Source organism: Barbus barbus (genome assembly GCF_936440315.1).
Source record: "Barbus barbus genome assembly, chromosome: 15".
NCBI lineage: Eukaryota > Metazoa > Chordata > Actinopteri > Cypriniformes > Cyprinidae > Barbus > Barbus barbus.
The window spans coordinates 1395885-1409640 of NC_136743.1; the positions used below are offsets into that span (position 1 = coordinate 1395885).

A 13756-nucleotide genomic window follows, 5' to 3' on the forward strand; every position below is an offset into this window, starting at 1 on the left:
GCAGCTGTTTCCTCTGAGGCAGATGGGAATCCGCATCCTAAATTACTTCGACGATTGGCTGGTTTTAGCCAGATCAGAACGGGAACTCATCGCTCACAGGTCGCTGCTGCTCTGCCACCTACAGCGTCTTGGGTTGAAAATCAACTGGGCCAAGAGTTTTCTGTCTCTATGATATACAAACTATGTTTTCTCGGCTGGATAAAGCAAACCAGCTTCTTTTGATGTTTGAATTTTGATGGTTGAGGATTGCAATCAAGGTAAAGACGATTGCGGTGATGTACAGGAGTCGTAAGCGCGTGCAGTCTGATACACCGTGTTTGAGCGCTCTTGACGCACAGATCATGTTGTGTTCATGCACAGACATATTTCAGTACATTCACGTTGTTTCCACACACATTCAGCATAATGTTTTGATTTGTCTTGTATATGTTGCTGTGCTTAGTCAGTGTGCACAAATGTATCAATTATATGAACTTCTTTGGTGTCCTTTTGGAGTCTCCCAAGTGTCCTTTTAAAATATATATATATCTAAATTTATCTTAAAATAAGCTTGCAGAAAATATAGTTTTGTTAGAATCGCCCTTCAATCTTCAATCTTTTGGCTTACTTTGCTGAATATAATAAATAATGACAAAATATATACTGTATATATATATTTTTTTTTTTTTCATTCTTGTTCTGTTCTGAATACCGTTATATTTAAATGAGTGAGGGGATCTAACATATAGCTAAGTTTAGTGTTTATAATGTTTATACATATAATATTTCACTTGATTTGATATTATTTCTGGTATTATTACACTCTCTCCAAACATGACACTGCACATTTAGAGAGAGTGGGTTAAGCAGTAAGCACCAATCAATGAGAGCAATTTTGAACTTAAAGCTGACTGTTTAAAAATATGTTGAGGACCAATGCATGACCTGCAAATACATCCAAATAAACCCGCGCTCTCTCTGTCTTGTATGCATGCACGCACTCACGCACTGTCATGATCTAATGCACTTGTTAATGACATCTCTTTAACAACAAATACATTTTCCGAAACAGGATCCGGCTCAAATTAAGCACTGAACCAAACATAGTTCCCAGAGTCAATACAGCTGCTGTCAGGAAGGACCTTCTCTCACAAGCGAAGGGCATGATTTGTCATCCCCGGGCCAGAGCTGTGGAGCCTTCATGTTTGGCTCCTCGACGGGAGACTTTGCAGCTCCCCACGAAGAGGCTAGTGCACCATCTACAAGACTCCTTTACACCTTTAAGTGGTCAGTCTTTAGTGATTGGTGCACAGCACCCGTCCTCTTCTGACGTGTCCCATGTGCTAACTTTTCTACAAGAGCTGTTGGACAAGGGTCGCACCCTGTCCACACTCAAAGTTTATGTGGCAGCCATCGCGGCGAATCATTCTCTCATGGCTGGTCAATTAGTAGGCAGTAACGACCTGGTTGTTAAGTTTTTGAGGGGAGCTTGGAGATTAAACCTGCCTTGTCCTCACACTGTGTTGACTTGGGACTTGCCTTTAGTCCTTAGGGCCCTAAGGGGCCCTCCCTTTAAGCCACTCCAGTCGGCCGGCTTGCGGCCCATGTCGTTTAAGACCGGTCTCCTTTTGGCTTTAGCGTCGGTCAAGCGAGTAGGTGACTTGCAAGCACTGTCAATCAGTGCTTCCTGTCTCGGGTTTGGGCCTAACAACTGTTGAGTCGTCCTCAAACCGAGACATGGCTATGTGCTGAAAGTGTTCTCAACCCCGTTCAGAGAAAAAGTCATTACCCTTCTAGCACTCCCCTCTGCGAATGGTGAGCAGGGTCTCAATCCACTATACCCAGTGCGGGCTTTGGGAGTGTATGTGGAGCAAACTCTCAGACTTATTTTAAAGGTTATATGCCGCAAATTTTAATATTTCACATACTTTTGAAAATCTAGCGTTTAGTTGATCCTGGTAAGTGCTCGTCTTTACAGTTGCAAACACAATGAATTTCTTCTTTCATGAGGGAGTTTGGCGTCATGGCATATTTGTTTCCATGTGGAACGTTGAAGAACGCGACACACACGTCTCCCGGAAATCCTGTAGAATTCAACCAATCCGATGACGACTTCAAAACTCCTGAAGTGTTTCCACTTTTTTGTGCCATATGCATCAGACGTTTAGCTAGCGGTCCGAGGGCGTGACGTCTGAGGCTGAGACTACTGTTCCATAGGGAATGCTCCGGTTACTTGCGTAACCTCGGTTCCCTGAGATAAGGGAAGGAGCGTTGCAGAGGTTGCCATGCTATAAGGCTGAACGCGAATCGATGACTGTCGCTTCAGTCGAAGATTCTTATGAAATGGCGCTCCAAGCCAACTTGTATAGCGGTCAGCTCCACCCCTTCTGGCGGGCCCGAGCACCATTGGTTTGTGCAGCTACAGAAACATGAACTAATCAGACTTCAGTAACAGAGTAAACAGGAGTTTCCCCAAGCCTCATATCTCAGGGAACCAAGGTTACTTTTGCTCTTTCATGTCTTCATGTCTCCAAATGCTTGTTGTATGTCACTATGGAAAAAGTTAATGTTTTGCATTATATAAGTCTGAACTCTCAACTCTCTCCTTGCCAGTGTTTTTTTGTTGTTGTTTTATTGCCAGCATTTTGTTTTATAATTTTCACAAAATTTTCATGATCCCCAGAATATTTGTTGTATGAATATCTGAACAGGCAACATGTCAAGTCACCTTTATTTATATAGCACTTTTAACAATACAGATTGTGTCAAAGATGTAAAAAGAAAGAACAGAGCCTCTTAAACAAACAAACAGATAACAGTTCTTTCCGTTTTATTCTACCTTCATTGCATTTTTTTTTTTAAAGCAGCACTTGAATGTGGGTAACGTTACGTTTTATGAAAAAAGCACCATTTTGAACAAAAAGCTGAGGAAATGGCGTTTTGTTGTTGATGCAGATGGAATAGATCGCTTCTCTCAGCATACCCAAAACTTCACAGGCTCGACATTTCATTCGGTAACGTTAGGCAGTTTTGAATTATGTGCTGTTTAGCGTTTGATAATCGCGTTTGTTTCTGCTTGGTCTTCCTTTTGATCCATGCATTCTTCCAGAAGATGCGTAGCGCCTCACACCATAAAACACTGAAAAGCCGGAAAATTCCGTCAGTGCACGCGGAGAGTTTTAAAAAATGCATGCATCTTTAATAAAACAGCAGATGTGATGTTTAATTACAAAAGCAGTGACATACTAACAGCCTTGAGAGGAAGCGGAAGAACGTTATCTGGTCAACACTATCAGTATTTTTCCAGTGTCTGTGTGGGAAAGTTGAGTTTCTAGAACATTCTGATGCCCTGCAGAGTCTATTGTTCTTCTCTAACTTGGTACCTTTCCACTATTTAAAAAAAAAAGTGCTTACAAAATGACTCTGCAGAGTTGGAAACTTTTTTCTTTGAAATGTGTTGTACTCATCCTTCACAGGACTCCTATAGGGCTGGATCACCAGATATCTTGTGTTAAAGACATTAAAAAATAATGCATTTAATTTTTGCACTGGGTTACAAATGCTGTTGAGAAATTTATGTTTTCACCAGATTTGCAGGGATTATTACACCTCTCAATATTAATATCTACTAATATTTTGCTTTGCTATACAAAAAAAATATAAAAGATATTAAAAGGCTATTTATTTTGAACAAAGCATTGGAATTCTGCACTTCTGATGAGTTTGACAAATGCTGCGGAGAAATGAATATTATTAAAAAAAATGAATATAAAATATATTAAATATTATTAAAATATATGAAAAATATGTATTTATTTATTTATTGCATGTGACGGGGTTTAGTGCACACAATGTAGTTTAATCAAGCAGCTGCATTTCTTGTTGCGTCAAATGCAATATTTCATATATGTGCATCTGCTGCGTTTCCCAAAAGCATCGTAACCTTAAGTGGATCGTAGCTGCATGGTTTCAATGGGTTACGATGCTTTAGGAAAACGCTGCGCAGATTGATATCCATTGACGCACGCGCGGAATCGTTCGGCTTTTGTCACGCAGACTCCAGAAGCATCCATCGTCGCATTTTCATTCACGAGTGGAAAAATACAGGAGGTTTCGGTAACTCCGCCTCTGCAGGATAAAGTGAGAGCGGCGCACGACTGACCGGCAGACGGAACCGGAGACGCGGAAGGTGACCGACAACCTAACGTTACGACAAAACGGAACTAGTAGAGATTACTTTGTCTTTTCAGATTAAATCTTAAAGCTAAAGCCTTGCATAACCCTACATTTTCCTTCTGCTCGGAGAATATCATTAAAGGTATGTCTATGCTGAAGACTATTTATAGCCTGTTAGATTATAATATTATAAATTATTCAGTAATATATTAAATGCAACTTTAGTATTTAGGCTGTCGCTACTGCATGTTCCACAGACGCATGTTGCATCGGTATTTTTGACTTAAAATGCATTGTTGCAGGTTGTTTATCATGCCTGTGAAAGTTCGTATCAACAGCGCCGATGTGAAATACACTGAGAAACACATCGAGTCGCGTTACTGTTACCACACTGCCTCTGTGCGCAGAGATGGAGACGCGTTCACTGTGAGTCTCTCAACCCTTTAAACTCATGCATTTCTGCTTTGTGCAATGCTGAAGGCAATGCAACTTTATATTTCAGAGTCTGAATCAGAAAGTTGCATTTACTTCCTCCTTTGGGTAGCTGCGTATGATGCAGCTACTGGTAAACAAGTGTTTTGCATGTTTTATGTTAATAAGGTGACGCCCTCCAACACCGAGTTCACCTTCCGCACCGAGAGGAAGGTGCCCAGGCTGGGTGTGATGCTGGTGGGATGGGGTGGAAATAACGGCACCACGGTCACAGCTGCGGTCCTGGCCAATAAACTGGGTCTGACCTGGAAAAACAAGACCGGCCTGAAGGTACAGAGGCTTAGATTTTAGCTAAGTGTGTCAATGTTATGAATAATAAGCAGGTGCTGCATTCAATCCGCTTTTCTATTTGGAAGATAAATGAGCCTTTAAATCTCCTTTACAAGGTATAAATATTCCTCACTTTAGATGAGCTCACAAAGATAGATACTAAATGTTTTATATAACTACCTGCCCTAATCATGAATTACAGCAGGAATATGTTTATTAACACACTGAGCAACTATTATCATGTGTCTAAATAAGATTTATAAATGTACATTTAAATAGTTTATTAATCATTTACTTACACTTTCTAAATGATCTTATGAACCACTGACAACTCCTAAATGACTGGTTTGTAAATAACATAATAATTTAGAAATTATAAATTGATCATTAATAAAGTATGAAAATATAATTATTAAATATTATAGATATGCTCAAGAACAAAACATTTATAGCTGTATTTATAAACTGCTTACTAATGACGCTTAAGGTTGGAACAATGCTTTTAAAGTTGACTATTTACTAATGCTTAACTAATGATTCATAGATTGCAGTTATTATTAAGTGTTACCAAAATATTAATTATGACCAGTTTTGAAGCATAGCTTGATGCTAGTGTAACAGAGGCCAGCTGACAAGTGCTGTGCAGGTTAACCTCACTCCCCTGATCTCAAGAGGCGCAATATTGACTTATGACAGAGGCTGCGGTCTTTAGCTTTCTTTTTAAGCAGGTCCGCATCCCATGTGACCCGTGTTCGAATTCCGTTCGGAACTAGAAACTTTATTTATCTTAATTTAATGCTGTATATTATGCAGCAGACATTGTTAAAACCATGTAGGAGATACATGAGGAAAAATTAATTGTTGGTCGGCGCCTTCCTATCATGCAGGCGTGAATTAAGCAGAAGGCCATTCTCCACGCTTTTCGACGTCGCGCTCAGTGTGAAATGGCCTTAACATTTATAAATAACACCATTCATACATACAATGCATCCGGAAAGTATTTACAACGCTTCACTTTTTCTACATTTTGTTGTCACAGCCTTATTCCAAAATGGATTAAATTATTTTCCTCAAAATTCTACAGACAATACCCCATAATGACAATGTGAAAGAAGTTTGAAATCTTTGCAAATTTATAAAAAAAATAAAAAATCACATGTACATAAGTATTCACAGCCTTTGACTCAATACTTTGTTGAAGCACCCTTGGCACCAATTACAGCCTCAAGTCTTTTCGAGTATGATGCTACAAGCTTGGCACACCTATTTTTGGGCAGTTTCTCCCATTCTTCTTTGCACGACCTCTCAAGCTTCATCAGGTTGGATGTGGAGCGTCGGTGGACAGCCATTTTCAGGTCTCTCCAGAGATGTTCAATCGGGTTCAAGTCTGGGCTCTGGCTGGGCCACTCAAGGAAATTCACAGAGTTGTCCCGTAGCCACTCCTTTATTATCTTGGCTGTATGCTTAGGGTCGTTGTCCTGTTGGAAGATGAACCTTCGCCCCAGTTTGAGGTCCCGTGCCCTCTGGAGCAGGTTTTCATCAAGGATGTCTCTGTACATTGCTACATTCATCTTTCCCTCAATCCTGACCAATTTCTCAGTTCCTGCCGCTGAAAAACTTCCCCACAGCATGATGCTGCCACCACCATGCTTCACTATAGGTATGGTATTGGCCAGGTGATAAGCGTTGCCTGGTTTCCTCCAGACATGAGTTCAATCTTTGTTTCATCAGACCAGGGAATTTGTTTCTCATGGTCTGAGAGTCCTTCAGGTGCCTTTTGGCAAACTCTAGGCCTTGTCTTGTACCTTTTACTGATGAGTGGCTTTCATCTGGCCACTCTATCATACAGTCCTGATTGTTGGAGTGCTGCCAAGATGGTTGTTCTTCTGGAAGGTTTTCCTCTCTCCACAGAGAAACACTGAAGCTCTTTCAGAGTGACCATCGGGTTCTTGGTCACCTCCCTGACTAAGGCCGTTCTCCCCCGATCACTCAGTTTGGCCGGGTGGCCCGCTCTAGGTGGAGTCCTGGTGGTTCCAAACTTCTTCCATTTACGGATGATGGAGGCCACTGTGCTCATTGGGACCTTCAATGCTGCAAAAACATTTCTTTACCCTTCCCCAGATCTGTGCCTCGATACTCCCTGCTCTGCCGGCTCCGCCCTGGCTCCCTGCTCCGCCTTGTCTTCCTGTTCCGCCGGCTGTGCCTCAGTCTCCTGTTCCTCCCCTTCCTCATGGACCTGGCCCTCCACCCCTCCCCCTGTTCTGCCTCTGCTCCACCTCTTTCTGGGACTCTGGTCTGTTAGGGTGGGGGCTCTGTCACGATCACCAGCTGGAGTGCCCATGAGCTCCTCTAGAGGGCACTCCATCCTGTACCTTGCCACTCACTCAGGACTCCATTTTCCATAATCCTTTACCCGGACTCATCAGCACTTATTACCAGTTCACAGCTGCCTCATATTAGTAGGACTATAAGAATAGCACACACACTCTCTCTTTGCTGGTGAATGTTGATTAGCTCTTCCATGTTTCCTAGTTTCCGTGTTTCTAGTTTCCCTGTTTCCTTGCCTTCGTGTTTTGATCTCTGGACTGTTTCCTTGTTTATGATTGTTTGCTGCCTGCCCTGACCATTGCCTGACTTGCGGATTCCTTTTTTGCCTTTGTCCTGGATGTGTTTGTTTGCTGGTGTTTGACCCTGCCTGTTCTGACTACACTTTATGGAATAAAGCCTGCACGTGGATCTCCACTTTGTTGTCACACCTCCCTTTGTTACAGCTATGAATAAGTGGAAGACTACCAGATCAAGACTCTCTTTGTGGTTTTTTTTTTCCTTTTTGAGTAAAAAAAAATGCTGTACATTATTAGGGGCCAAGCACTGAAGGTGCGAATTCTTCTTCTTCTTCTTCTTCTTCTTCTTCTTCTTCTTCTTCTTCTTCTTCTTCTTCCCCTCTTGAGTCTATGGCAGCCCATAGAACCTCTTGTGGAAAAGTTATAAAATTTGGCATACAGATGGAGGACAGTCTCACCATTAATCATAGCAAGTTTGGAGTCTCTAACTCAAACTCTCTAGCGCCACCACTTGTCCAAAATGTCACTAGTTTTATGCTAAAAACGTTTGAACCGTAAGGTCTAGAAGGAAAATATTTTTTTCCTCTGAGTCCTTGGCTCATGGTCACCAAAATGTAAAATTTGTAAGGTCAAGTTTTTCGCTATTTTTAATAATACTGATTATTATATTTAATAATAAAAAAAAATATTAATAATATTTAATTATAACGCTGATTTTCAGTCAAATTGGCTCAGATCATCTTCAGACCATGCTAGCAAAAAGTTTTGGAAATAAAGTTGAGTAGTTTTCCAATTATCCCATGTCAGCCATTTTGGGTGTCGGCCATTTTTTATTTTGTCATAAAATGCTATATTTTACGAACGTATTGGTGTATCGTTACGAAACTCGGTATGTGTCTTCGGCACCATGCCATGACGGTACTCAAAATGTTTGTGTGTGCCATTCTCACCTCACACAGAACACACCACATCGATTGATAAGTGCCACCTATTGGTCAAAAGTGATAAGCCATTAAATCATATTACTAGTGGTTGTATTTATGATTTTTCAGCCATTTTGACTAAAACTACCTTAAAATGGCTTCAATTACTCATTGCTTCAGTTGATCTGATGCTTGCTTGCTTCTGCTTCTTGGACCCTTAATTGTTGCTTGCAGCTATATTTATTATTATTATTATTATAGGCAAATAAATAAAAAATAACGGTAAAAATGCACAAAAAAATTTAATTAGCATATTTATTTTACATGATTATGCATGATTATATGAAAATTGGCTCTCTTTTTTCATTTAGCATAGATTTCCCTGCTGTCCAACCGGTGAAAACCAGTGCCCTGAAGAATCATAATTTTTAGCCAAATAACCCAGCTAACAGAAATATGTTCTAATAATGTTCCCATTAAGTTATGAAAACATCATTTCTGAATGTTCTGTTATTTCAAATTCTTTAGTTTTTTATGTCTTAAAAACGTCTTGGTTATATGAACGTTAAGGGAAGGTTCCGTTTTACTATTTTGCAATCATTATGGGAATGATACTTTTAAACATTCTCTGAAAGTTTTGATAAAATAGTGACATTTAAAAAAACAGATGAACATCCAACTAAAATGTAAAAAAAAAAAAAAAAACAGCATGAACTATGTATAAATAACGTTTTTGAGATATCATTTTGAGAACATTGTTAAAGACCAGATAACATTGCATAAACATTCTATTAACATCACTGGAAGAACGTTTGTTCATAACGTCCAGAGAACCTTACCAGAATGTTCTGAGAGCGCTTCCTGTCAGCTGGGAATCAGCTTGTAATGTCCTCTATTCAGAAAGCGAATTACTACGGCTCGTTGCTGGAATCATCTACGGTGTGTCTGGGATCCGGACCGGATGGAGAGGTTTACGTTCCCTTCAGAGATCTGCTGCCGATGGTGCATCCCAATGATGTCATTTTTGATGGTAAATACATTAGGCTCTCATGGATCTGATGTCCCTATTTGTCGTTGTGCAGTGATTAGTAACCCTGTGTCCTGCGTCTACACAGGCTGGGATATCTCGTCTCTGGACCTCGGCAGAGCCATGGAGCGCGCTCAGGTTCTGGACTGGAGTCTGCAGGAGAAGCTCCGTCCACACATGAACCAGTTCAAACCCAGACCCTCCGTCTACATCCCAGATTTCATAGCTGCTAACCAGGAGCAGCGGGCCGACAACCTCATCAGAGGAAACAAAGCAGAACAGGTGAAGTACTATTCACAGCTGCACTGCATGTTAAATAAGGTTTTAATTATTAGCATTAGTTAACTAAATTACTAAAATGTTCAAATTAATTTTAGTTAATTAATTTAATTAAGTAAATGCTTTAGAATGATTTTCAGTGTTAGTTCATGTTAACAAATGTTAACAAATGGAACCTTATTGTAAATTTTTACCATATTTTCTTTAGAGTCAACTATTAGATGTTACAGTGAATAATATTCACAAAAAATGTTATGTTATTAAAAAAATGTATACAAATTGTATTGTTCCCTTTCGAAAGGGAACTCACGCTGCGTCCCCTAGGGTGCTATGGGTAATGCCTTCAGCATGACCGATGTCTAAAGCATGAGTCTAAACACGACAATTAACATTTTTTCTTTTCTTTTCTTTTTTTTTATGTTTTAAACGACATATACAGAAAATTACAACATTGGCAGGCGGCAGCCTATGACGGCACAACTGGTGTGGCCAAGAGTATAAAAGGGCAATGAAATTAATTTTCTACCTATTAGATTGTATTTTATTTTATTAACGACTACACCTACCCCAACCCTAAACCTACCCCTTACAAGAATGAAAAAATTATTGTTGTACAGTGGCCTCCCTCGGCACGGATGCACTGGCACACAGCGGGGCTTGGGCTCTATGCAAGTATGCATTTCCCCAGTGAGCCTGCTTGCACAGACACTGAGCAAAGTCAGGGAGGACGAGGAACAAGTCCTGCTGGTTGCGCCATATTGGCTCACCCGGACCTGGTTTCTGGAACTCACACTCCTCGCAACAGCCCCTCCCTGGCGCATCCCCCTGAGGAAGGACCTCCTTTCTCAGGGGCACAGCACGGTATAGCTCCTGCACCCAGATCTTTGGAACCTCCACGTGTGGCTCCTAGACGGGACGCGGCAGACTTGAGTGGTCTGCCACCGGCAGTGGTAGGCACCATCAATCAGGCTAGAGCTCTAAAGCACTAGAGCTCTAGAGCACTAAAGTGGAGTCTGTTCGTGAACTGGTGTTCTTCTCGCCGAGAAGACCCCCGAAGATGCACGATTGGAGTAGTGCTTTCTTTCCTGCAAGAAAGATTGGAGCGTAGGCTGTCACCCTCCACCTTGAAAGTGTATGTGGCTGCGATTGCAGCATATCACGATGCAGTGGACGGCCGGTCCCTGGGAAAGCACAATCTCATCGTCAGGTTCCTGAGGGGTGCCAGAAGGTTAAATCCTCCTAGGCCACCCCGGTGCCCTCCTGGAATCTCTCTACCGTCCTGGCTGGCCTTCAGAAGGATCCCTTTGAGCCGCTGGATTCAGTTGAGCTTAAATTCCTGTCTGCTAAGACAGCGTTCCTGACCACGCTCACTTCCATCAAGAGGGTTGCGGACCTCAAAGCATTTTCTGTGAGCAAAGAGTGAGTACTCTGCAAGATTTTACAGTCTCTGTGTTGAGCCGGTTTCTTCCCGTGTGTTGGATGTAATAGGTAATTGGTAGGAACGACCGGCCGGTGTCACGCTTGCTGTGCCATTCCCCCTCACACGGGGATGCGAGCGCCTTTCTCTCCCAGTCGAGTCCCTGTGTCCCTTTGCCATGCTTCAGGAATTCCAGCACGTCTCCTTCAAACAAGAAGTGGATGACGTATTTCACAGGTGCCCTTTTATAATCTCGGCCACACCTTTTGTGACGTCATTGGCTGCCACCTGCCAGTGTCATGTTCATTGTTGTGTTTCTCGTTCCCTATTCTCAGAGAACCATGGTTACATGAGTAACCTGAAACGTGTTCTGCACTCATATAATATTTAGTTTGACCTTTTGAATTATGAACATCAGTTTCTGAACCATAAGCACCTCATTTCATTGGTAGTTTATTGAAAACTAATTTTTATAGGGCCTATTTTTGTGCAATATTTGTGAAACGTATATATATTCTGTAACTATATATACTATGAGTACAAATTTTTTTTGTTATATTTTGTTGTTATTTGTTGTTATAACAACAGATGTTAACTCAGATTAATAAATTAGTTCAACATTATTCAATTTTATACATTATTTAAATAAAAAATTCATATTATTTAATGGACCTAAGCTGACATGAGTTTACAATGAACAGTATTTTTATTAATTAACGTTAACAAAGATTAATAAATACTGTTTACAATGCTCATTGTTAATTAATGTTAATGTATTACTTAACATAATAGCATAACTAATGGGACCTTACTGTGACCTTAAAATGTTAACAGTGTTTTTTAATTCATATTTTAATTTTAATATAAAATATATTGTATTTATATATTTTATATATATATTAAATTTTTAATAAACATTATATTGTATATAATACAGTATATAAATATGAAAATATAAAAAATATTGTTAACAGTAAATATTGTCAAGCTACTGTGAATAATAAGTGCACGAAGAATAAGATGATCTAGTCAAATAAACTTTAATTAATCCACAAGAGGGTAAATCCACGACAGGCAGGAGGGAGGGAGGAGACATGGTGGAGGAAGGGCTGACGACTCCAGAGGGTCGACCGACAACAGCAGAGCAGAGACAGAGAGCCGATGAGCCAGGGCGACGAGGATGATCCAGGTGGCCAAGGCAGAGCTGATGGCTCCGGTGACCGAGGCGGAGGCGGGGATCCGGAAGGCCGTGGTGGAGCAGGAGCGACAGAAGACCAAGGTGGAGCCGGAGGGACGGAGGAGCCTGACAGAGCCAGAGGGATGAAGGGACGAGGCTCAGCCATAGGAGTGGAGTGGATGGTCGACAACTGACCAAGGCGGAGACGGAGGGACAAGGATAGCCCGGCGGAGCTGGTGGACTGACGGGCCATGGCGGAGAGGAGGGAGCTAGGAGCCATGGGTCGATGGGCCGAGGCAGTGTCCAGGACTCAGAGGCCGGAGGCGGAGACAAGGGATCCTCCAGCCACGAGACTGGCAGACCCACAGTAAATGGTGAGGACTAGTGCAGAGAGAGGGAGGCTGGGCGGGAGTTCAGGATGATCAGGGGGGCTTGAAACGGTGTGTGCTGCCCACACACACCATAAGGCCATTCCAGCACCGGGATTTCCAACCACAGGGGAACGACCTCCATGGTCACTTCAGGACAGGCAGACAGTTCATGGCAGATAGATATTTCCGGGCAGACAGTTCGGGGCAGATAGGAGGTTCAGAGGATGGCAGAAGACAGGGCATATCACTACACAAATACAAATCAAAGTCCTCAGAGTCCTAGGAACATTCACAATACTGGACAATGACAAACTGAACAGACTTGAACTAAAACAGGGAGGCAATTGAGGATAATTAATGGAACACAGGTGAACAGAATGACACAATCAGACACCAGGAAAAACTAGGTCACGGGCAAATGAGAGAGAAAACACAACAACAACAGTCATAGTCACAACAACAGTACTAGGGTGTGACATATACCTGTATACCTGTGCATTGAGCAAATGTATAAATTAGGATGGTTTTAAATGTTCTAGAATATGTATTTGAAATAAATATTTTACAAATATTAGATATATATATACACACACACACATGAAGTCGCGTTTGGTCTCCTTGGTATACCTTATCAGTGTTGTGTGCTTGCTTGCCCCTTTGTTGTGATAAACAGTAAAGTGTGTCCAGCTGAATTCAATTTCCGTTTTGTCAGACGAGTGTAAAAAACGTTAGTATACCGTGGTAGTGGTCACGGCAGCCCTCGTGTGAAGACCGAAGAGTGTAAAGACCATCGACTCTACCGTGCAGGGACACCGGCAAGCAGTGTTGGGCAAGTTACTTCCAAAATATAATACATGATATATTACTAGTTACTGTCTTATGAAAGTAATTAGTTTCATTACAATATTACTGTTTCTGAATTGTAATGCGTTACACTACTTTTGAGTTACTTTTGAGTGGATACCAAAATATCCACAGACATATGACTAGGCATTATAAAATGCCAAAATGTAGTTTATTACTACTCATTATACATCCAGTGGTGGGTAATGTTGTAGATATAGCATAAAATTATAAAATC

General features: G+C 41.3%; 1 protein-coding gene across 1 annotated transcript in view; it reads left to right on the plus strand.

Annotated features, from left to right (window-relative positions):
* Positions 1 to 3804: 3804 nt before the first annotated feature.
* The window catches only part of LOC306881195 (inositol-3-phosphate synthase 1-A-like), a 30334-nt gene continuing 20382 nt past the window's right edge, over positions 3805 to 13756 (plus strand). The window contains exons 1-5 of the mRNA XM_079435144.1: positions 3805 to 4297; positions 4458 to 4581; positions 4756 to 4917; positions 9305 to 9434; positions 9520 to 9713. Of these exons, the coding sequence (XP_079291270.1) occupies positions 4468 to 4581; positions 4756 to 4917; positions 9305 to 9434; positions 9520 to 9713 (600 nt within the window). The 5' untranslated portion in view covers positions 3805 to 4297; positions 4458 to 4467. The remainder of the gene's footprint in view (positions 4298 to 4457; positions 4582 to 4755; positions 4918 to 9304; positions 9435 to 9519; positions 9714 to 13756) is intronic.